Source organism: Heterodontus francisci, chromosome 8 (genome assembly GCF_036365525.1).
Source record: "Heterodontus francisci isolate sHetFra1 chromosome 8, sHetFra1.hap1, whole genome shotgun sequence".
Taxonomy (NCBI): Eukaryota; Metazoa; Chordata; class Chondrichthyes; order Heterodontiformes; family Heterodontidae; genus Heterodontus; species Heterodontus francisci.
In genome coordinates, this window is record NC_090378.1 from 92899689 (window position 1) to 92924777 (window position 25089).

A 25089-nucleotide genomic window follows, 5' to 3' on the forward strand; every position below is an offset into this window, starting at 1 on the left:
TGCTTGGGGAAGATAGAGGCCTCATTGTTAAGAAGGGGGATGGGAGCAGTGCACCCAAAGAGTCTGGTGGCAACCAATCTTAACTCATTAAAATAAATGTTCCTGGGCTCCCGCCCAACACCTGGACAGATTCATCAGATGCTGGTGGGGTGGGAGTGGGAATTTGGTGGTGGGAGGCTGCATCCAGGAATCCATGGGAACTATTTCCAACAGTCATTGGGAGGAGGGGTCTGCAGGTGATCTGGGTAGGAGGGTGGGTTCCCATGTGCTTGGGGGTGGCGGACCATAAAGGACTGGGGGGCCCCAAGGACTCCTTGTACGGTCTGGGGGGAGCACTCCTGCTCCCACAAGGAGTTTAGACGGGTAATTTTTTTAAAGACTGACCTTGGCCTCTTCTGGACAGTCAGCTTCTCCGACCATGGTTCTGCTGCTGGGCAACAGACAGCGCAGGACTACCTTTGCTTTCAGGTTAATATTATGTTGTGAAGTTGAAGTCATCATTGGGCCGCGGCTTTTGAATGTTAAATAGACCCCCGCTTCCATGGAATACAAGCCTTGTTGATGCCCTGATTCCCTGTCATCGAAATTACAATGGCTAAGAACACGGTGGATTGGAATCTGGAGATACTGTTTTCAGATTTTAACCCCTCCCACACACCATACTCGTTGGGTGAGAGGGCTAAAATCCTTGCCTGCAGTACTTTGTGTCAAGGCCATCATGGCCGTAGCAAAATGATTAATTTGTCTATCTTGGGGTAAATACTACAATATTGTAATTCATTTCCAATGAAAGCTGATAAGCTTTGCTTCAAAAAAATGTTTCCAAAACAACAGTTTTTTTTCAACAAGGATAAGAGTCAGTTTTTTTAATATAAAGCTGTTTTTCCCTTTCTACAATGTCTTGCTTCAACTTTATCAGTGAAGCTTTGTTGGACATTGAAGCTAACATTTCAGAAAATAGAATTGTGTTCTTTCATATTCCTTTGAAACTCAGAGTACTTCTGAGGCTTTTTCTTTAGCTCTCAGAGCCCCAACAATAGTATTTGTTGAGTCTATGATGCAGACTTCCTGATTATTCAGCAAGTGTAAGAATTGAAACACAATACAGCATTTGCAGCATCAGATGGACCAGTCAAGCCAAAAGCTCAATATCAATTCACCCTCATTGTCATCAAGGAAAGATGAGGTTTTATAAATGGGAACAGTTTAATTCTGTGGCAGCTTTGCCTACTTAGCTTAGAATGTAATTTACCAGCTCAATATGCACTGCCCGTGGGGACAAGGCTCCTCGCTGCCTCAGCCCTAAGCTCTGGGATTTCCTCCCTATACCTCTCTGCCATGTCTCTACCACTCTCTCCTCTTTTAAATCACTGCTTCAAACCTACCTTTTTGTCCAAGCTTTTAATCACCTGTCCAAATATCTCCTTACATGGATCATTGTTGAATTTTATTCAAAAATGCTCCTGTGAAACGCCTTGGGACATTTTACTGTTAAAGGCACTATATAAATGCAAGTTGTTGTTGTAGTAGTTGGAAAATAGCCCCTCAGATGAGAATCACCAACATTGAAAGACATTATCACCTTGATGAGAAATGCTGGAGAAGTGAGAGGGAGGTCAAAGATCCTCCCTCACGTCAATCTGCTTTTCTAGTTCATTACTGAACAGCGCACTCTGGTTTATTCAGGTTTTGCTGGTCTTTTGTTTGGAAGCCCATGTAACACCAAGTAACATATAACCATCAGAATCCTTGCACTGCTGTGGTCATCTCTAGTTCAACATTTTTGTTTGACCAACTAGGTGTCAGACACACGCAGAAACCTATCAAGTCTTCAAATCGAGTTATCCAGAAATGCACACCAGTAAAGCATTGGTTAACTGTTACACCCTCTTCCCCAAGAGGGACACAATTTACTCAAATCCACAGATGTTACGTACAGACTGGCAAAAGCCTAGGCCTAGGGGATCCACAAGTTCCCATAAGGGGTTACAACTGAAATGTAAGCAGCTGAAATGTTCAGTTTACCAGCACAGGGCACAGGGCACAGGTCACCTTCCCATTACTTTTTCAGCTACACCAAACATACCCATGAGAATATTGAAACGTTGAGCCACATTGAGGGTGATGATGATGATGCTCCTGCCATGCAATTACTTTATTACCAGGTAGTCTAAAAGCATGTCTGAATCAACATGCTGCATGACACAGTAATAGGTTTACCGTTCCGCATCCTAATCACAGATTTCCCTTGTATCATAGTATTAACCATTATGATTTGCATTACTAAGTTATGCACAGTTCAGTAACCATGCCATGATACTATTACCAGGCCATGACCAGCTCTCTTTTAGTATCTGGCCTCAAGTGACACAGGCTGTCCCTACTATCTAATGATACCAAATAGTTGGCCTCCTCTGTGGCCAAATTCTAGCACAGCTACTCAAAGTGGTTTCCACTGCTGGACTCATGGTGTAATTTTAACCTAGCTCGCAGGGTGGGAAACCCTCAGGATTGGGTGAAATGTTGGTTTTATAGCCCACCCAATACCAGCGTTGCACCCAATCTGATCCATTTCCAGACTGGCGGGTCTCTCTGCCAGACTAGAAGATCATGCTCCCAGCTGCCCTCAAGGCTTGCTCTTTGATTGTGATGCCAACGCACTTGGTATCTGGATGTGATGCACTCAGTTTCTCACTCAGTCTTTTTGCTTTTGCACTTTACTATCCTTATTCTCTGATGTTGTTGCCTTTCTCTCTCACTCTCTTTCAGCTTTACGTCCTTTCTTGCATTTGCTTGCCATGCCATTTCTTCCCCTGTTCTTCCTCTTCCCACAGTTGTGCAGATCCATTGTTTCAAACGGTATGCCGGAGAAATGTGGAGATTATTTTGCCTCACTGCACTGCATCAAAGAGCAGTCGGAGACTTGCACTTGCCTTGGGATTCCCACAAGTAAAGTCCCCAGCATTAACAAAAGCATAGGAGATTGCTGATTGAGAAGAGTGCATGGCAAATGGGGGAAAAGCAGGAAAGGCAGAAAAGGGGGGAAATGGCACATGGTTAAGAAACTGAGAAAAATGCTCAAAGCATCCGTTTTCCAACACTGTGGAGCTAGCATGAAATATAACGGCCGCTGTTTTTTAATTGTTAAGAGGAAATGATATGTTACATAGGGATGACAGGATGCGCACAACATGAAGTACATTAATGAAAGGGAACTTGGGCCAACGGATGCCAAGTAAACTAAAAAAGGGAATGTAAACCAAATTCAATCTGTGGCATAAACAGAGTGTTTCATTGTTCAGCTGTCTTCAGAACCTCTCAAAAGATTTGTTTTAACATTATATAATCATGCTTGTCACAAGCTTCAACGATTTTCATTATTTTCAATGTGAATTCTCAGCCGCTTTGATTCCTCAAGATGGGGGCAGGGCGAAGAGAGTACACAGAGTTCATGGTGAGGCCAGTTATTATCAATTTAAAAGTAGCCCAAATGGATATATGAATCCTTTGTGCATTTACTGTCTGCACATTTCCCTGTTACTGAGCAGGGCATAGCCAATATGAAAATGCAGTTCTCACTCACATTGCTGCTCCACTGGCACTTCAATATATAATTAAGTGATTAGCTCTTTTGAAGTGATTTATGACTTTAACCTCTAATAGGGACTAAACCAAATCAGGAGTACACCCCTATGAATTTCCTTTAATCAAGTTCAAACCAGACAAATTCTCATCGACTAGACACTTATTTGGATCCAAAGAATTGTACTAGCTTTCCCTCAAAGAAAGAAAACCAACAGAGAATATTACCATCTTTCGGATAGCCTATTTTAATAATTATGGCTGAGTCATAAATATCACAGATATATATGAGAGTCTGGGAACTCTCTTCAATACGTATCTCTCCACTTAAAGAGACACAGAGAGGGGGTTCTTTATAGTTGAATACAGAATGCTACATAAGACGATTTATTAACTTTTATATATTTATTGAAGAATTTAACATGCAATACACTTTTTAAGTGGATAGGTATATCACAATATCAAATATTACAAAAAGATGTAACACATGATCTTATTTCTAACATAGAATCCAAAAGTTTAGCCTTGCTAATGTGACAGCAAAATATCTTAGAATATCCAGAACATCCAGCAACATTTTAAGTAAACTTTTTACCATAAATTCCCCTTAGTTGAGAAGCATTGTTTGAGGATTCAATGCTTCTAATCATTGCTTCAAAAACTCTCATGTTTATACTGTTTCTGAAGTGTCATCTGACTTTTAGCATTTAAATGTGACCTTCCTGTCTTCCTTTTAAAATCCATATCTTTAATTACCATTTCCACTTAATGTTCTACTGAACTTCCTTTGCTTTTGAAGTTGTGAGCATTTATCTGGTCAAAATGCTTATAATTATGTTTACTTAACCTCTTGTTCCTGTTAGTTCATTCCATTTATTGTTTCATCAACTATAATTGCCCTTTCCACGGTACCCCAAAGCAACCTCCAGAGCCGACCTGTCTGCACAAACCAATTAAGTTCATTGCTACTTCTTACTGACAGGATATTTCAATGTAGGTGTTTATCTTCCAAGCCCCTGACAACAGAGACACAAATGGATTTCCCAACTTGTTTCTGGTTCATAACAGGGACCTTGAAATTTTCTAACTCTATCTTCTTAAAGTGGAATAGCAGAGTGCAAAAAACTGACCATTTATTCAATCTTTAATTCTAAAAGGTATAATATTCTAACTATTTCCAAATTCTACTTAATTATGCCTATTATACCTACATTCCATCACACTTTCATATTATGTCCCACATGCAGTTTATTAATCTTCCAGTGTTCACATTTCTCATCCACCTTTGTCATCTAGGCAGACGCGAAGGTTTTTCCTTTCTCTTTCCCATATTGCATTAAATCTCATTTCTGAAAGTGCTTAGCATACACGTAAAACAAAATGGCCGTAAAATTAGGCCCTGTAACAGCCGTATTTTTGGCGCAATCAGTGCCATGTTAATTTCAAAAAGGCAGCCACACAGCATACATGCGTGGCCTGTGTTGGACGCCATTTTACTGAGGGTGTTGATGCAGGCGTCAAGAGCATGCAGCACAAATATGCAGAGTAGACTTGCAGGTTGATAGGTAAATTGGCCATTATAAATTGTCACTAGTATAGGTAGGTGGTAGGGAAATATATAGGGACAGGTGGGGATGTTTGGTAGGAATATGGGATTAGTGTAGGATTAGTATAAATGGGTGGTTGATGGTCGGCACAGTCTCGGTGGGCCGAAGGGCCTGTTTCAGTGCTGTATCTCTAATCTAATCTAATCATGAAGTCAGTCAGCATGTAATACTGATTTGACACCAGAGCTGCCATTTTTGACCTCTCCGCTCCAGCTAACGCCCTCCCTTAACTTCGCACAGCTGAACATGTGTTCAGCAGCATGAGGGACCTCCCTCTCCCCCACCAGTACCATTTAAAGAGATCATCAACTACTTTAAGGTTAGTTGCTGATTGATTTCTACTGGCTCTGTCTGAGCTTGCAGAACCGTTGAGAACTCTCAACTGCTATTTATAGTTGTTGAAGTTGACAGGGAGTAATGTTGCATGTGGTGAAGGCCTTGGTCCTGACTTCAAGGATTTAGCTCAGATCATTGGTACCCAGTCATGGGTTCTGTAGTTTCTATCCCCCTTGGTCTGCAGTGTGACAGGGAGAAGAGGCAGAAATGACACAGAGGAGAACAAGCTGCTCATATATGGAGGAGGAGGAGGACATGTGGTCTCAGCAGGAGGCCTTATCCACCAGGGTCTTCAGGGAGCATTTCTCTTACCTCAACCTTACCAGAAGTGTGCGCGACATCTCCATTATATAAAGGAGGTGCTCACTGAAATTTGTCACGTCTCGCAGGCAGACCTGGAGCCTCAGAACAAGGTAGGACACAGCTTCCAGTGGCTGCAAAGTGACCATGATCCTGAACATCTTTGCATTGGGATCCTTCCAGACTGGAGCAGGTGACATCTCTGAAATCTCCCAATTTGCAGTCCATTGCTGCATAAGTGAGGTTATTGACGCTCTGTATGCCAGGGGAGGGGAATACATTGCACACATGTGACTTTGCAGGTGCTGCATCTAAATTCAGTGATGTACTGCAATCACAAAGAGTTCTGCTCATTCGATGAGCAGTTGGTGTGTAACCATGCTCAGCACATCATGCAGGTGAATGCCCAGTATCCTGGCAGCAGTCAGTCCATTGTTCCATCAGTATTTGAGACACCACATCAAACCAGAGGGTAGCTGCTGGGCGCCAAGGGCTATCAACTGACTACCTGACTCACGACTCCAGCATGCAACCCATGCATACCTGGGCAGCATGCAGGAGAACCATGCTGCCACAGGAAATGTCATTGAGCAGACCACTGGGTTCTTAAACAACACTGTTGCTGCCTGGAGCACTCTGGTGGAATCCTGCAGTATTTGCCACGATTGTGTCACTATCAGCTATATCCTGCCCAACCTCGCCAACATGAGGTCACAGCCCTTGGCACCAGGCATGCAACAAGCAGCTCAGGAGGAGGAGCAGGAGGAAGAGAGGAGGCAACCAGCACATCCCCTTTCTGGCTGGGCTGTCCATGATCGACCCATCCAACTGTGGTACCGGTGAACACAACTCCAATTCCCTATTCAGCAACAGTTCCACGCCTATCAAGTGGCACTTACTCAGCAATAACCTGCTCACTGATGCTCAGTTTGGATTCTACCAGGGCCACTCAGCTCATTACAGCCTTGGTCCAAACATTGACAAAAGAGGTGAGATGAGAGGGACTACCCTTGACTAAAAGGCAGCATTTGACCGTGTACGGCATCAAGGAGCCCTAGCAAAACTGGAGTCAATGGGAATCAGGAGGAAAACTCTCAGCTGGTTGGAGTCATACCTAGCACAAAAGAAGATGGTTGAGGTTGTTGAAGGCCAATCATCTTAGTCCCAGGACATTACTGCAGAAGTTCCTCAGAGTAGTGTCCTAGGCCCAACCATCTTCAGCTGCTTCATCAATGACCTTCCCTCCATCATAAGGTCAGAAGTGGGGTTGTTCGCTGATGATTGGACAATGTTCAGCACCATTTGCAACTCCACAGATACTGAAGCAGCTGTGTCCCGATGCAGAAAGACCTGGACAATATCCAGGCTTGGCCTGATAAGTGGCAAGTAACATTCGTGCCACACAAGTGCCAGGCAATGACCACCTCAAACAAGAGAGAATCTAACCATCTTCCCTTGATGGTCAATGGCATTACAATTGCTGAATCTCACACTATCAACATCCTGGGGGTCACCATTGACCAGAAACTGAACTGGACTGGCCATGTAAATGCTGTGGCAACAAGGGCAGGTCAGAGGCTGGGAATTCTGTGGCAAGTAACTCACCTCCTGACTCCCCAATGCCTGTCCACCATTTACAAGGCACGTCAGGAGTGTGATGAAATACTCTCCACTTGCCTGGATGGGTGCAGCTCCAACATCACTCAAGAAGCTTGACATCATCCAGGACAAAGCAGCCCACTTGACTGGCACCCTATCCACCACCTTCAACATTCACTCCCTCTACCACCGACGCACAGTGGCAGCAGTGTGTACCATATACAAGATGTACTGCAGCAACTCACCATGCCTCCTTCGACAAAACCTTCAAAACCCGTGACATCTACCACCTAGAAGGACAAGGGCAGCAGATGCATGGGACCACCACCATCTGCAAGTTCCCCTCCAAGTCACACACCATCCTGACTTGGAACTAAATTGCCATTCCTTCATTGTCGCTGGGTCAAAATCCTGGAACTCCCTTCCTAACAGCACTGCTGGTATACCAACACCCCAAGGACTGCAGCAGTTCAAGAAGACAGCTCATCATCACCTTCTCAAGGACAATTAGGGATGGGCAATAAATGTTGACATAGCCAGCGATGCCCACATACCCTGACAGAATAAAAAAAAAACTTCCCTTCCCTTTGTCACTGACCATCACATCGTCATCTTGGCCACAATGCTGAAATAAAAAACCCACCATAAAACAAACATTCCAAACCAACTTTATCAAGCAAATCATCCAATGTTCCATACAAAAGTTAACTAATCACCCTTGTGCATTCCCTTAGAACCTGTCTTGCATGTGCCTTTGCCTGTCCTAGTGCTCCTACACATTGTTACCCCAGTGGTTGCAATATGGCTGGTGGAAGGCTGCTGATTTTCAGTTGGGAAGACTGCAGATGGTCTTGCAGGATGACTTTGAGCAGCTCTAGCCATAAATGATCCAGTTTCAGACTATACCATCTCAGCATGGGCAACAGTGGTCTGGCTGGCTGATAGGCAACAGCAAGGGCACTGGCAGAGTGGCAGTTGTGAGAGCATGAATGCTGTCATCTTGTAAGAGGGGAATGGGTTCGTGCATCATGGAGCCACTGCCACTCCACTGGGGCGACACCTCAGCAATCCTAATAATCTGTTGGAGGACAGATTGGTGGACTGCTGTGACATCCTGCAAGACCCTTTGAGCACTGGTATCCGCAGCAATGATGGCAGCTGTCTGAGCCTGAATGGCATCAAGCTGGGCTTGCATTCTGAGCTTCTACAGTAGCACTCAGATTTTGAGTGGCTTCTGCTTGTGCTGCAAAGGTAGTTGAGTGGGCATGCGGGCCAGGGATGGAGGTGGTCTCCCGATGACAGACTGGAGCTCCAATGCTCCATCTACCAATTTTGACCTTCCCGTCCACAGGAGCAGTCTGGCAGCTGCGACCAGTTTTACTTTCACCTTTTCAAAAAATCTTCAGAGGGCACCTCCATCAGAAGAGATTGTGCAATGAGGGGGAAATGGGATGCAAGAATGTGAAGTAGGTAGGAACATACCATCATTTTTAATGGATTGAGCCCCACCACTGGCAATGGCCTCAGTCTTGGCCGCTCCAAGGATGACAAGCACCGTCTTCTCCATCAGGGTGAGGACATCCAGCCCTGCCTGTCCCCTTCTGGTTAGGTCCTGTTGCCTGCATTTATGCACCACCTTGTCCTGTATAGAGAGAGGGAAGTGTGTCAGTGAGTGTGGTGTAATGTGTTTGGGTGTTATGGCTGTCATGGTTGAATAGCTGGCAGTGTGTGAAAGCTGTGAGATGTGCTTGTGAGGCTAGCAGCAGTGGTAACTGTGTGAGTGCGAGGTGAAGCTATGAACGTAAGGTAGGAGCTGTGGTTGACAGAGATTGTTGGTGAGCGAGTGAAAGGGGTGTGGTGAAATGAGCAGCGTGTGAGGTTAATGGTTCAGTTGTAAGGATACGGCGTTTGAAGATCCAATTACTGACCCTGACCACTCATGTGAGGTCATTGAAAGTCTTGTGGTACTGCGCCCAGCTCCTCAGCACTTGACTGCTGGCATGAGCCACCACAGATATCTGCTCCCACTGGGTAGAGGACCTCTCTCTTGCTGTCCACCTCCTGAACCAAGGCCTCCAGTGCTGCATCTGAGAACCTGGTAGCATGCGCTCTGCCCTGTTGTGCCATTAGTCAGTGTTCCTCCTGTTCAGAATGTCTTTGCCAGTCACTTCCAGCACCTGCTGCAGCCAGAATGAGCCTTTCCTTTAAGAGGTGAAGGCTGGCTTTAAGTAGAGCCGGCTAGCTTTAAGTAGTGCTCATCTTGCACAAACTTGAGCCCTGACTGAGGAGTGCAGTCACTCAACAGCATGTTTAGTGCTGAGCTGCATGCGACTATCATTTAAATTAGCAGGCAGCACAAAGTTTGCATGCGGAAGGAGCAGGAATGGGTTAATCGTGCTCCCCGCACCTGTCTTCGGGCTTTGTCCAATTTCTGCGCCCCCCTCCCAAATCTACGTAGCAAATTTATTTTCAATATTACTTTCATTCAGGGAGACAAATAAGAAAATACTGATTTCTTTTTAAAATGCATTTCTCTGTCAGAATAGATCATTCTTATTATTTTCTTACCGTCTAATTGATTATCAAGTTCTTTTCTGCAATTAACATAAAGATAGAATTAAAGATATGTGATTTCACAACAGCAACTTTGATTTAATAGGTGTATTAAAATGATACAATGAACACCCACAGTTGAACCATTTTTCTGTCTCCACCTGCCTGTATAAATCTTCATGGCGACTATACACTTAACATCTCTCTTCAATGCAATGTATGTATTTTTTAAAAATTAAAAGTGAACTTACTTATATCCAAAGGCCAGCTTGAAACAGATATCAAAAATTGACCTGCCCCATGTTTCTTCCCCCACACATTTTTAGTGCACTATATGAAGGTCGTTCCTGTGGCACTCACAAAATTCAGGTACCCTGCCATGAAATATGTTTAAACGGCCTAATGAATATTCATCATTCAACTGAGTGACATGGAACGTGATTGAGCAAATTCTGTACAAACTTTTTCAGTTACAGCACATCCTGATGGGCACAGGTCGCTCTTTAACCAAGAGGTTCAGTCCTGCAACAACGAGCTTCACCAATAAGGACTGAAAAATCTGTGAACAATTATTGCGTTGATTTAGTCTACGTCTGGTATAGTCTAAAAGGAGGTCCATACCTATGTGGCAAACCACGTATCTGGTGATAGGAGCACATCTTTAACTCTCATTTTATCTCTGCATTTGAGTGATATTTATGAACATTGGTTAACTTACAGCACATGATATTAGATAATGATTCTTCTGTACATATTGTATCTGTTTGTAACATTGCTGATTTAAATGCTATTTCTAGCAAACTTGAACGGGAGTACATCATGATTTGGGCGATGGCGAATCGACAGCCTGTTTTATATCTCTCCCCATTTTTATTTCCATTGCAGTCAGTGGAAATAAAAACAATGGGGAGTGATGCAAAATAAGTTGCCAACTGGCTCTCACCTGTTTTACACAATGGCACAAAGTCAAAATCTACCCCCGCATAGCTATAACGGCCCAGATTTTGTGGTCCCAATAGAGGCGCACGCTGAAACATTCGCTGTTATTGAGGGTCACAACGGCTCGACAACTTCCAGCGATCGCACTTGTACCGAAAAGCAGAGGTTGCGGTGTACCTCAATGGGCTCTGGAGGAGCACACGCAGATGGTCCCGCCGGGCCGGTTTGTAAAGCAACAGGGCCCTGTAATTTGGACACTCCCTCTCGCTCCACAAATTTGCAGCAATTTGCTTTTCGTTCAGATTTCCAGCATCTAGAATATTTTTGAATTATATGCCACTGGAACCTACATAAATTGTAAAAATCTAAAGCAAAGCTTGAAAAATAAACTTACAATCCTCTGTGCGGCTGGAAAACAATCAATTGGAAAATCATCATTTTATAACCTTTTTATACTCACTATACCCAATAGGTTAAATAATTAGACATGCCCTGTGTAAGAATTGTTCAGGCGCAAATACAGAATTTACCTGCAATTATAACTTTAGGAAGAAATGTCATTGAATTTTGAGAGATTCTGACAAGGCCATGTGGTATATTGCGTTTTGACTGCATTTTCCTCCTCCGTTTAAGACAATTTCTTTTTGTATACTCATTGATGGAAACACTAAGTAAGGAAGCAGTTCACTCGATGTGATATTTACTCAGCCTGTGACCATCACTTCAATGGTGCTCTAAACTCACGGTGCCGTTTTAGATTCTGGAAACATGAGGCATTGTTTCTTAATGTGTTAGAATTAAGCAGAAAACAACAGGCAGAATTTTCCTGGCAGAATCCCTTCATATGGAAGTTCTGCTTTTGTAATATTTAATAAAGAATATTCATTTTTGTTACCCTGGATATCTTGTACTGCAATGCACCCACATAGGAATACATACCCCATGAGAAAAGCACCAGCAGCACGACTGACGAATTTTTGATGGTCATGTTGGATTTTATTTTGTGCATGAAGTTAATTATAAGTTTTCACTGCAATTTGCAGAATAAAATCATTCGTTAAAATCTTGAGATCCCGTGCTGCAAACGGGATTAAAAAAGAACAAATTCAGCAGAAACCAATTTTACTTGCCGAAGTAGTGAATGCAACATTATCTTTAGACAGTTTATCATGTTCACGTTAAGACATTTAAAGATAATGCAGCACATTGACATTGCATGTCACATGACAATCCAGCAGCCGCCATACAAATTAACTTCAGAGACACTTGCTGTCCTGTTTGAAAATGCATGCCTTGGGTCACATTATAGCTGAGGGTGTATTCACTTCTGCATCATTTAGTAAAATCTGGCTTTCTGACACTCAGAATCCTGAATAAGGCTGAAAAATAAGCCAAAAAATTATGGATTGAAATTGCTTTACTTGATGGAAGCTCTTTCTATCTTTACTTGATGACATAAAGTGCACAGAAGGGAATCTTTGAAATATATGGACTTATGATGTTGCCGGTTCCGGCAATACGATCTAAGGAGTAGTTCAAACAAGTGTTTGAAGCAGAATACACTCATCATATAAACATCTGTTAACACCATTAAATTATATGCAAGTCTGGCAGTCAGTGGAAGGGATGACAGGCAGAGACAATGATTTACTGTGGACATAATAAAGGATATTAAAAATAAACAAAACAAACAAAGCACTTGTGTTTTTCCACTGCCTTCTTTTCTGGAACAACTTTGTATTATTGGTGGAATAAGGATTATAAATCTTAGTTTTTGCACATCCTTTCTCTATATGTATTTGAGGAGTGGGGTTGAGGGAAGAAACTTCTTCCAAATCACTTGAGATAGTTTCAGTGCAGTTCCAGACTAGGAGAGAGAGGGAGGGAGATTTGTGGACTACTAGTGTCAAATGCGGTCTGAATTTATTTTATGGAAACACCATTTGTTTTTTTCCATGATAGTTTTAAGTATTTCACGGTCTGAGGTCCACTATGGATTCGAAGCTTCTGTTGAAAACCAGTTGATCCAAGTGTTTCCTGGGGCAGTCACTAGGCATTCAAAGTTTGTTAAAGTATTTAAAAGTTTTTAAATGTTTTTATAAAAATGTAAATGTTTATAACAATTTTCCAAAGTTTATAAAGGTATTTAAAGTGTTTTTAAAGTTTTTAAAAGTTTGTAATAGCTTTTAAAAATATATAAAAGCATTTAAACGTATTTAATTTTTTAAAAAGTGCACAAAGTGTTTAACAGTATTTAAAATGATAATAAAACACTCACCTGCCATTGAGCTGACTGACAACTGACCTTAAAGGGCACATCTTCAACTTGTGATGTCATTGGGGGGGGGGGCGGCATGGCTTCGCTGGCAATGTGCCACGCTGCTAGGCCTCGCTGATGCTTTCAACGTTGGACGATGCTACAGCAAGAAGTAAAAGTTCACGCTGCAGTCTACGAGCCAGGTAAGGTCATATTTCTTTGTGCAGTCAGTAGGGAACGCCGCTGCTTTGCCACTGACCACAAAATCCGGGCCAATATTTCAGGATCATTGATGTTACGAAGCAATCCTTACTGTGAACCTGACAATGTACATTTGCTCCATAAATATATCACATTGTATAGCACCGGGAATACCTTTCACAGACTGGGATTGTTGCTGTGTCTTTCCACAGGGCCAGAGCTATGAAAACCCGATTGGGCTGCTTATCACAGAAATCAGACTCCTACAGTGACTTCAGCACTTTTCTCCCCAATAAGCACGAGAAGCCAATGAGGTGCATGAAGTGAGTGATGTGTTTTCTTGTCAGGTGGTGAGGGGAATAAATCATCAGTTTTAAATGTTTAAAGGGGGTGGGGGGGCATTCATGGAAAATTTATTTTGTCAAACAGCAATAAGAATCAAGCATCATTTTCAATGTAACATCATGTACTAATGATGGCAGGATATCGGCCAACACTGGTTACATCATTGCGTCATTTGTTTGTAAACAGAATGAGAAAAGGCTTGCCAGACAGTTAGACAGTGCCTCTTTAGAAGTGACTAAATCTCAGTAATTTATAGTCATTCATCAACCACTTGTAATTTATAACAGTAAAGCTGGTCTCTTCACTTCAATCAAAAGCTGATCGTTTTTTTTGGCATCGAAACAGTTCAGTTGGGGGAAACCTGGAACTATTGTCCCCAAAAGACTGCAATTTCTGGGTCAATTGAAATTTTCAAGCCTGAGATCAATAGATATTCGTTAGGTAATGGTCTTGAGGAATATAAATCAGAGACGGTTAAATGGAGTTGAGGTGCAGATCAGCCATAACCTGATTAAATGGCTGAAGAGGCTCGAGGGAGTGAAAGGCCTTCTCCGGTTTCTATCTTTTGGGTGCAGAACAGATTTTTTTTTCAAGGCATAATTTTTGAAGAGAAGTAATGATGGTTAATAAAATCAGTCAAATTCTAGAAAATTCTAAATGCTATTGAATCTGATTCTTCAGATTGGATGTTTTCTCTGTTCCATCAATCATTACAGTCCATGATGAAAGGCAGAACTGTGCAAAATTAGTAAAATGGGTGTCATTTTTCCTCCAGTGAGCAGAAGCAGATGTACAGACAGTGATAATATATAACAATTCCCGATCTTTAGCCCTTTCAGCAACAGAAAATGCAAACCTCCATCTAGCAGACCACACACATTATCAGATTGTATTTGAATGATTGGTGGGATAACAGGTTTACTGTTAACTGCAGTGGGTAGAGTGTATTAGAACACAAGCAGCAGAGTGGAGTGGTGCAGACTCAATTCCTCACTCCACATAGTTCCTAACCTTGGCTATGCCACCATGGGGAGGCTTATAGGACGAACAGGAATAGGCCTGTTAACCCCTCAAGCCTGTTCCGCCAATGAGATCATGCTAATCTGTAACTTAACTTCACATACCCGTCTTTGCCCCATATCCATTCATGCCTTTGTTAACAAAAATCCATCAATCTCAGATTTAAAATTAACAATTGACCCAGCATCAACTGCCGTTTGCAGAAGAGAGTTCCAAATTTGAACCACGTTTTACATTTACAAATGTTTCCTAACTTCACTCCTGAAAAGTGTGGCTCTAGCGCGGAATTTTATGCTCTCACTCGCAGCAGGTTTGGAGGCAGGGAGAGTATAAAATCAGGTGGGATGGTGAGACCCCACCTCAGCTGAAATTTAGTCCAAGGTGGGAAGGCCTGTGAACGGCCTTCCCGTTCCACTGCCGATTGAGGCCCTTAATTGAGTAATTAACCCCCAATTAAGGGCCTCTTCCCGCCACAGCTGCACTTACCCATGTGGCGGGCATCCCTGTCACTGCACGGGACGCACGACATGAAAAACCGTGTGGGCTGCTTCCCGGCTCCTGGGGGTTGGTTCCCTCATTCAAAGGCACTTAGTGCTGGAATGAGGGACCCGGCATTGGGACGGGGGGATCCAGCTGAGGGCCAACCTCCTGCCGTTGCTACCAACACCCCTCCCCCACAACCCCCACCCTGGGTGACCCCTCCCTCCCTGACCTACCTTAAGGCTGGTTTCAGCACCACTCCTTGGTGTCTGGTCGCTGCAGCTACAGCAGCAGCCATCGCCTCCGTAGTGGTGCTGCAGCTGCCGGATTCTGATTGGCTAGCAGCTCTGCAAGACTGGGACTGCCGGTGACGGGTCCTATGGCGGGCCCACCACTGTCCACTTATGTGCCTGATTGGCACTAAATTCGGCGGGCCTTCCCCCAATTTCTTGATCCCTGCCACCAGCATAAAATTCCCCCCTAATTTTTAGACCATGTCCCCTCGACTCCCCAACCAATGGAAATAGAGTAGATAGAGAGAAACTAGCAGTTTCTCTTAATATCTTGAAAATTTAAATCAAATCTCCCCTTAACCTTGTAAATTCCAGGAAATACAACCCTAGTTTGTGTAATCTCTCCTCGTAATTTTACCCTTGGAGTCCAGGTATCATTCTGGTAAATCTATGCTGCACTCTCTGCAATGCCAGTACATCCTTCCTAAGGTGTGGTGCCCAGAACTGCTCACAGTGTGATCTGACCAGGGCTTTGTACAACTGAAGCATGATTTCTAATCCCTTGTATTCTACTCCTCTAGATATAAAGCCAGCATTCATAGAATCATAGAAAGTTTAAGGCACAGAAAGAGGCCACTTGGCCCATTGTGTCTGTGCTGGCCAAAAAACAACCCACCTATTGTAATCCCACCTTCCAGCATTTGGTCCGTAGGCTTGCAGATTACAGCACGTGAGGTGCATATCCAGACCCCTTTAGAATGAGCTAAGGGTCTCTGCCTCAACTACCCTTTCAGGCTGCGAGTTCCAGACCCCCACCACCCTCTGGGTGAAAAAGCTTTTCCTCATCTCCCCTCTAATTTTTCTACCAATCACTTTAAATCTATGCCCCCTCGTCACTGACCTCTCTGCTCAGGTGAATAGACCCTTCACCTCCACTCTATCCAAGCCCTTCAAAATTTTGTACATTTCAATCAGATCTTCCTTCAGCCTTCTCTGTTCCAAGGAGAACAACCCCAGCCGATCCAATCTTTCCTCATAGCTGCATTTTTCCAGTCCTGGCAACATCCTCGTAAATCTCCTCTGTACCCTCTCTAGTGCAATTACATCCTTTCTGTAATGAGGTGACCGGAACTGCACACAGTACTCAAGTTGTGGCCTAACCAATGAGTTATACAGTTCCAGCATAACCTCCCTGCTCTTATATTCTATAGCTCAGCTAATAAAGGAAAGGATTCCATATGCCTTCTTAACCACCTCATCGACCTGTCCTGCTACCTTCAGGGATCAGTGGACATTCACTCCAAGGTCCCTTACTTTCTCTACACTTCTCAGTATTTTCCCATTTATCGTGTATTCCTTTGCCTTGTTTGACCTCCCCAAATGCATCACCTCACACTTCTCCAGGTTGAATTCCATTTGCCACTTTACTGCCCATCTGACCAGACCATCAATATTTTCCTTCAGCTTACAGCTATCCTCCTCACTATCTACCACACGGCCAATCTTTCTGTCATCTGCAAACTTCTTAATCATGCCCCCTACATTTACATCCAAATCGTTAATATATACCACAAAAACCAGGGGAACCAGTACTGAGCCCTGTGGACGCCACTGGAAATAGCCCTCCAGTCGCAAAAACATCCATCAATAATTACCCTTTTCTTTCCTGCCACTGAGCCAATTTTGTATCCACCTTGCTGCATTTCCCTGGATCCCATTAGATTTTTTTAACCAGTCTGCCATGTGGGACCTTGTCAAAAGCCTTGCTAAAAATCCATGTAGACCACATCACATGGCGGCACAGTGGTTAGCACCGCAGCCTCACAGCTCCAGGGACCTGGGTTCAATTCTGGGTACTGCCTGTGTGGAGTTTGCAAGTTCTCCCTGTGTCTGCGTGGGTTTTCCCCGGGTGCTCCGGTTTCCTCCCACAGCCAAAAGACTTGCAGGTGATAGGTAAATTGGCCGTTGTAAATTGCCCCTAATGTAGGTAGGTGATAGGGAATATGGGATTACTGTAGGGTTAGTATAAATGAGTGGTTGTTGGTCGGCACAGACTCGGTGGGTCGAAGGGCCTGTTTCAGTGCTGGATCTCTAAATAAAAAATAAAAATAAAACTGCACTATGCTCATCTATCTTCCTTGTTACTTCTTCAAAAAATTCTACCAAGTTGATCAAACAACATCTTCCCTTAACAAATTCATGCTGACTATCCTTGATTAACTTGTGCCTTTCTAAGTGACAGTTTATCCTGTCTCTCTGAATAGATTCAAATAATTTGCCCACTACTGAGGTTAGATTAACTGGCCTGTAATTATTCCGTCTATCCTTCACTCCTTTTTTAAACAGAGGTACGGCATTAGCAGTTCTCCAATCCTCCGGCACCACACCTGTATCAGTGAGGACTGGAAAATGATGCTCAGACTTTCTGCTATTTCCTCTCTTGCTTCTTTTAACATTTCCTCTGGCCCTGGTGGTTTATCAACTTTCAAGGATGCAAACCCCATTAATACTTCCTCTCTCCCTGTGTTTATCAGATCCAATACTTCACACTTCTCCTCCTTAACTACAATATTTGCATCGTTCCCCCTCATTTGTGAAGACAGACACAAAGTATTCATTAAGAACCATACCAACATCTTCCGCCCCTACACATAGGTTACCTTTTTGGTCTTTTATGGGCCCTACTCTCTCCTTAGTTATCTCTTAATGTATTGATAACGATCTTTGGGTTCACCTTGATTTTGCTTGCCAATATTCTTTCATGTCCACTCTTTGCTTTCCTAATTCCCTTTTTAATTTCACGCCTGCACTTTCTATACTTCTCTCGGCTTTCTGTAGTATTGAGTTCTCGATGTCGGACATAAGCTTTCTTTTTCTGCCTTATCTTACCCTGTAGGCTCCTTGACATCCACGGGGCTCCAGATTTGGCTGTCTCACCCTTTTTCTTTGTGGGAGCACGTTTACTTTGAACTCCTTGAATCTTCCCTTTGAATGTCTCCCACTGCTCGGACACTGATTTACCTTCAAGTAGCTGTTTCCAGTCCACTTTCACTAAATCACTCCTCAGTTTGGTAAAATTGGCCTTGCCTCAATTGAGAACTCTAACTCCCATTCTAACTCTGTCCTTTTCCATAATTATGTTAAAACTGACTGAATTATAATCATTACCACCAAAATGCTCTCCCACTGCCATCCCTTTCACCTGCCCATCTTCATTTCCCAAAACGAGGTCTAAAACTGCACCCTCTCTTGTTGGACTTGTTACATACTGGGCAGAAAAGTTCTCCTGAATGCACCTCAAAAATTCTGCTCCCTCAATTCCTTTCATACTAAAACTATCCCAGATGATATTGGGGTAGTTAAAATCTCCTACTATTACTGCCCTATTGTTTTTGCACTTCTCAGAGATTTGCCTACATATCTGCTCTTCTAACTCCCTCTGGACTGTTCGGGGGTCTATAGTGCACTCCCAGCAGTGTAATTGCCCCTTTTTTGTTCCTTAGCTCAATCGATATGGCCTCATTTGATGAACCTTCCAACATATCATCCCTCCTCACAGCTGTAATAGTTTCCTTGACCAAAATTGCCACCTCCCGTCCTTTCTTATCCCCTCCCTATCGCGTCTGAAAACCCTGTAATCAGGAACGTTGAGCTGCCATTCCTGTCCCTCTTTAAGCCATGTTTCTGTAATAGCTATGATATCATACTGCCACGTGTCTATCTGTGCCCTCAGCTCATCTGCTTTATTTGCTATACTCCTTGCATTGAAATAGATATCCTTGAGCACTGCCAAACTCTTTTTAAATATTTTCTAACCTTTGTTTCCTCTGCCTTCCAGACTCATCCATTAATTTTCTGCCTTCCATTTTCATTTCTGATTTTGTCCCAACTGAGTCTACCCTCGGGTCCCAATCCCCCTGCCAAACTAGTTTAAACCCTCCCCAACAGCACTAGCAAAATGTCCGACAAGGAACTCAGTTCCGGCTCTGTTCATGTGCAACCGTGTCACATCTCCCCCAGAGCCGGGCCCAATGTCCCAGGAATCTAAAGCCCTCCCTCCTGCACCATCGTTCCAGCCACACATTCATCTGTCTTATCCTTCTATTTCTATACTCACTTGTACATGGCGCTGGGAGTAATCAGGAGGTTACTACTTTTGAGGTCCTGCTTGCTATTTTCTTACCTAGCTCCCTAAATTCTGAGTGCAGGACCACATCCCTCTTTGTACCTATGTCGTTGGTTCCGATGTGGGCCACGACTGCTGGCTGTTCACCCTTCCCCTTCAAGATGCTCTGCAGCCGCTCAGTGACATCCTTGACCCTGGCACCAGGGAGGCAACACACCATCCTGGATTCACGTCTGCGGCCACAAAAACGCCTGTCTGTTCCCCTGAGTATTGAATCACCTATCGCTATGGCTCTTCCAGATTTCCCTGTATCCCCCTGTGCAGCTAAGCCACCCGTGGTGCCATGGACTTGGTCTGGTTGCACTCCCCAAAGGAAGCATAATTTCCCTCCGTATTCAGAACAGAATACCTGTTTGAGAATGAGATGCACTCAGGCGTCTCCTGCACTATCTGCCTGATTCTCTTTGACTGCCTGGCAGTCACCTATTCCCTCTCTCTCTGCATACTCTAAAGCTGTGGGATGACATCTATAAACATGCTATCCATGTAGCTGTCATCCTCATGAATGCACTGCAGTGTTGCCAGCTGCTGCTCAAGCTGCTGTAATTGACAGCACTTCCTGCACAAATGGTTCTCCAGGATACTGGAGGTATCCTGGATCTCCCACATAGCACAGGAGGTGCACTCCCGAGGTTGAAGCACCCCTGTCATTTCTTTATTAGTTGACCTTTTGTTACTGCAAAAATAAACTTACCGATACTACAGCATCTTAAAATTAATAAAACCTTACTAATACTGATAAATCCTACTAAAAATCAATACAGTTCACTAGTTAAAATAAACCTTACTCAAAAAAAATACTCACTAGCGACTCATTCCATTAGCCTTTTTGATTATTTTCTGTACCTGTTCATGGTATTTTAACCATCTGTGTACCTGGATGCCTAAGTCTCCACTGTTTCTAGCTTTTTATCATTCAGAAAGTACTCTGATCCATCCTTTTTAGGTCCAAAATGGATGACCTCACATTTGCCTATATCAAAATCTATTTGCCAATTTTGTCCATTCACTTAATCTATTCATGTTGTTTTGTAATTTTCTGCTTCCATCTGCACAGCCTACAATGTCACCTATCTTTGTGTCATCGGCAAATTTGGTTATGTGGCTCTCTAGCCCATTACCTTTAAAAAATATGGTAAATAGTTGAGAGCCTAACACAAATCCTTGTGGGACACCAGTCATCACATCCTGCCGATTAGAGTACCTGCCCATTATCCCTACTCTCTGTCTCCCGTCGCTTAGTCAATTTCCTAACCAGTTCAGTAATTTGCCTTCAATTCCATGAACTTCAACTTTCCAGTCTCTTATGAGGGGCTTTATCAAATGCTTTCTGGGAGTCCGTATAAATAATATCCATAGACATTCACCAGCCCATTGTTTTAGTTGCCTGTTCAAAATGAAGTGACATTGAATGACTTGCCACCACCAGGCCATTGCCAACTGTCCCTTATCAACCAGTTAAGTTTAGCACTGGTGGTGGTGTGTGAAATGCAACATGTAACAAATGCACTGACAGCCCCGGGTGAAGCATGTGAGCAGGAAACGTTCTTTAGTAAGACAGAAACAAAGCCAAAAAAATTTAAAATCACAGAACACATTTGCAGATCTGCATGATGTGCATCATAGTTCTTAAAATGCAGTGGGCAGGTTATTAAAAACAAGAAACCATTGCCACTAAGTTCTATGAACAGCAGCAAAGGAAACAAGCGATTTAAGTAACTGATGTGTTTTTCCCTCACATTAATCCAAACAGGCAGCCTACATTAACAGAGGGCACAACATTTAATGCATTTAAGGTGAAGCTAAATATGTGCATGAGGGAAAAAGGAATAGAAGGACACATTGATAAGGTGAGATGAAGTAGGATGGAAGGAGGCTTATGTGGAACATTAACACTGGCATAGAGCTGTTTCTGTACTGTTGAACTCTATGTAACATAGAGTTATTTATTTACGGCACAGGAGGCGGCTATTTGGCCCATCGAGCCCATGCCATCTCTCCACGGAGCTATCCAGTCAGTCCCACTCCCCTACTTGATGCCCGTAGCCCTGCAATTCGATGTCAAATGGCCATCCAACTTCCACTTGAAGTCATTGATTGTCTCCACTTCCACCACCCTCATAGGCAGCGAATTCCAAGTCATTACCACCTGCTGTGTAAAAAAGCTCTTCCTCATATTCCCCCTGCATCTCTCGTCCAAAACTTTCAATTTGTGTCCCCCTAGTCCCTGTACCATTAGTTAATGGGACAGTTTTTCCTTGGCTAACTTATCAATGCCTGTCATAATCTTGTACACTTCTATTAAATGTCCCCTCAATCTCCTTTGTCCTAAGGAGAACAAACCCAGCTTTGCAACCTAACCTTGTAACTAAAATCTTCCATCCCTGGAACCATTCTGGTAAATCTCCTCTGCACACTCTCAACATCTGGAATTAAGGGAGAGGATACAGTTGGATGCTACAACCAGGACGTCACAGGACATATCGGGGTAGAAATTGGGTCTCATTGAAACTTAGGCATTATAAAAATTAAGTTGGGATGACTTTCTGGCATAGTAATTATTCTTCTTCTCTGGATTTTCAAAGGCTATCCACAGAGGAAGTTGTGCAATGGACTGAATCATTCGGTGTGCTTCTGGCTAATAAGTGTAAGTAAAATAATACTTTCATGTACCAACTGGAAAAACAAGTGCAATGGCTGCGATGGAAGCATTCTAGAACAGATTGCAATAATGCGATGAAAGGAAGACAAGAGCTCACACGAGATATTATCACAACCAAATACACTTACTAACTTAATTCTGGTTTTGATAGAAATGAGATTTAAAAAATTGTTTTGTTTATAATTCTTTGTTAGTTTTTTTAGACAGTGGGTCCCGCTTAACTGCTCTGAGTGAATGCTAATGCCCAGGATTGGAGGGTTACATTCTTAAAAATCCGAAACCTAACCGCAACCTGTCACAAACGCAGCTTAACCAGGATTAGGTGGGAGTCAGGCTAGTAATCTGCTTTCGAGAGGCAGGTCAGGATTTTAAATATGTTAATGAGGCTCAGATTTTAGAAGCCATGTGTATTTAACGGCTGGCGGACAGATTTCCCAGAGTTTGGAAGCCCAGCCAAGCTATGCTTCCGCAATAGGTCCCTCTCCCTGTGCTCACTGACGGCCCCTCCGCGCGATCCCAGGTCACATCCCCCATCATTCTCCACACTGAATCCTCCTCTCCCTTGCCCAAGTGATCTCCAGGATGGCCACCGTCTCCCCCAAGCTCTCCAGGCCAACTCACCCTCCCTCCATATCTCCGGTACGACCACCCCACCCCCTCTGATCTCCAGGCTGATCCACAATGCCACCCCTGCTGTTTTCACCACATTCTCACCCAGCAGTAACACAGAGAAGAATCACATGGAATAAACTCCCATTTGGAGTTTATGCAAATGAATCAACGACAAAGAAAATTATGCAAATACAAGCTTTCAGGTCATAAGATGGTTAAAAGGTATGACAGCAGAGAGGCAGATTGTGCAAATAACTATTACCTAGTTCAACTTGCATTAAAAAAAATGACAATCAATTTTTGTCTTCAGGTCAATGTCAATTCCAGATAGAAAATGTGTTAATCCCACCCGATAGCTCCACTACGAATTACACTCCATTTTCCAGTTTAAGTACATTTGCACAATTATGGACAACTCTGAGGGCAAACTCAGATAGTTCCAGGATGCTTGTTAGCAAAATTTAAAAGGAATGGAGACAATTAAAGGGGAGCGTCACAATGGGGCCAAACATTTCTGGAGAGTCCACAAAGGCATCTCAACCCTGCGGCAGCCTTTGCTGAGCAGAAGGACAGGGAATTAAGAAGTAGCAAATCAGGGGAAAGAGGAGGCCGATGTACTGTGTTACGATCAGGTGAGGTGGGGTTGAAGGGCTCCCCTCTTGTCCCTCTCCTTGTTTGACCGCAACAGGGTTTATTTCTTTTAAACAGTGGATGTGCTTACCAATTCAGTGAGTGTTTAACCCTTTGTGTGCTATAATCATAAAAGAACCAGACAGGTTTTCTTGAGTTTAAACAAGAAAGAGGTTAGTTTTATTGTACTTAAAATCAAAACCCAATCTAAGTAAAATAATACGCTCCAACGTTCACACACACACACGAGAATCACTCACACAAATAGGTTGCAGAGTGGGCAAGAATAGATTGTTTGGATTAGACTTATTGGCAAATAAAAAAAAAGAGAATACAGTCTGGAATTTGGTAACTCAGTTGTCTTCCGGCTGAACTCAGTGGTCTTGAGGATTCGGGCTTGTAGATGTGGCCAACTGGTTCAGGGTTCTCTTGAGGCAACTGGTTTTCTTCATGGGGTCTCTGCAGCAATGATGGTTGGTTGGTTGGTTATAGCCGGCAGGCAGGGTTCGAATCGGTAATGTGACCTAGAGAGAGAGAGAGAGAGAGAGAGAGAGAGAGATGGACCCCCACTTGGGTCCTTTACTGGTCAGTCTCAGGTGCTTGTCTGCCTGCAGACAGAAAGAGCAGCTAGTTTCACACAGATCGTGGGTCTGTCACATGATGGCCCAGTGTATTCTTTCTCTTGCAACTTAATTAAATCGTGTCTCAGGGTCCCATTAGTTCAGTGATTACCTTTTGTGTGGTCCGTCTCCACCAGTGTTAATTTTACAAGATTGCCTTTAATGTCTTGTTAATGAAGGCAGGGCAGGTAGCCCATCCAAAATTCTCAGGCCATTGTTCTGGTTGGAGATTTACCAGACCTACGTCTCCACCTTGATACATTGGAATATAGGGTATTTTGATGCAAATTGTGGTGGCCATTTCAGTTGCTAGCAGTCATCTTTTATCAGTCCCTTTTTCTCCCTTTTTTTTTTAAAAGCTTTAATCCAGGTTTCCAACGATCGATTAAAAATCATCACTCAGCATATCACATGTTCATGACAACTGCCACAAGTCTACAGACAAGGGATAGAGCAGCCCATCACCTGCTACCCTCTTTCACTAGTCTACTGACTGCTGAAGCTGATGGGTTGCTCCATGAGCTGTACGCCAGGAGGGTTGCCTGTTGTACTCTAGAGCTTCATTCCATGGGGTGGCATTACAGCATGCCCACAAATAGGTGCAACCAATCTGAGGGCACAGCTGACCACTACTGCTCCGTGCATGTGCAAGCACTCTGCTGTAGGTTTGCTGCAGGTACACGCCCATACATCTTGGCCCACAAGGAGGCGTGGAAAAAGGCACTTACCTTGTGGAACCAACAGTTCCCTCTTCCCTTTAACTACCAGGTTTCCCAACTCCCAGCAAAACCGTGCAGCAGCAGCAAAATTTCAATTGGGCATAGATAGGGTAGATAGGAAGAAACTTTTTCCCTTAGGGTGGCAATAACCAGGGGGCATAGATTTAAGGTAAGGGGCAGGAGGTTTAGAGGGGAGTTGAGGAAAAAC

At 43.5% G+C, this 25089-nt stretch overlaps 1 protein-coding gene across 1 annotated transcript in view; it reads left to right on the forward strand.

The window, feature by feature from the left end:
• LOC137372569 (regulator of G-protein signaling 8-like) overlaps nt 1-25089 on the forward strand; it is a 59077-nt gene that overhangs the window by 26554 nt on the left and 7434 nt on the right. Inside the window, exons 3-4 of the mRNA XM_068036502.1 lie at nt 13587-13697; nt 22224-22285. Coding sequence (XP_067892603.1) covers nt 13587-13697; nt 22224-22285 — 173 coding nt within the window. The remainder of the gene's footprint in view (nt 1-13586; nt 13698-22223; nt 22286-25089) is intronic.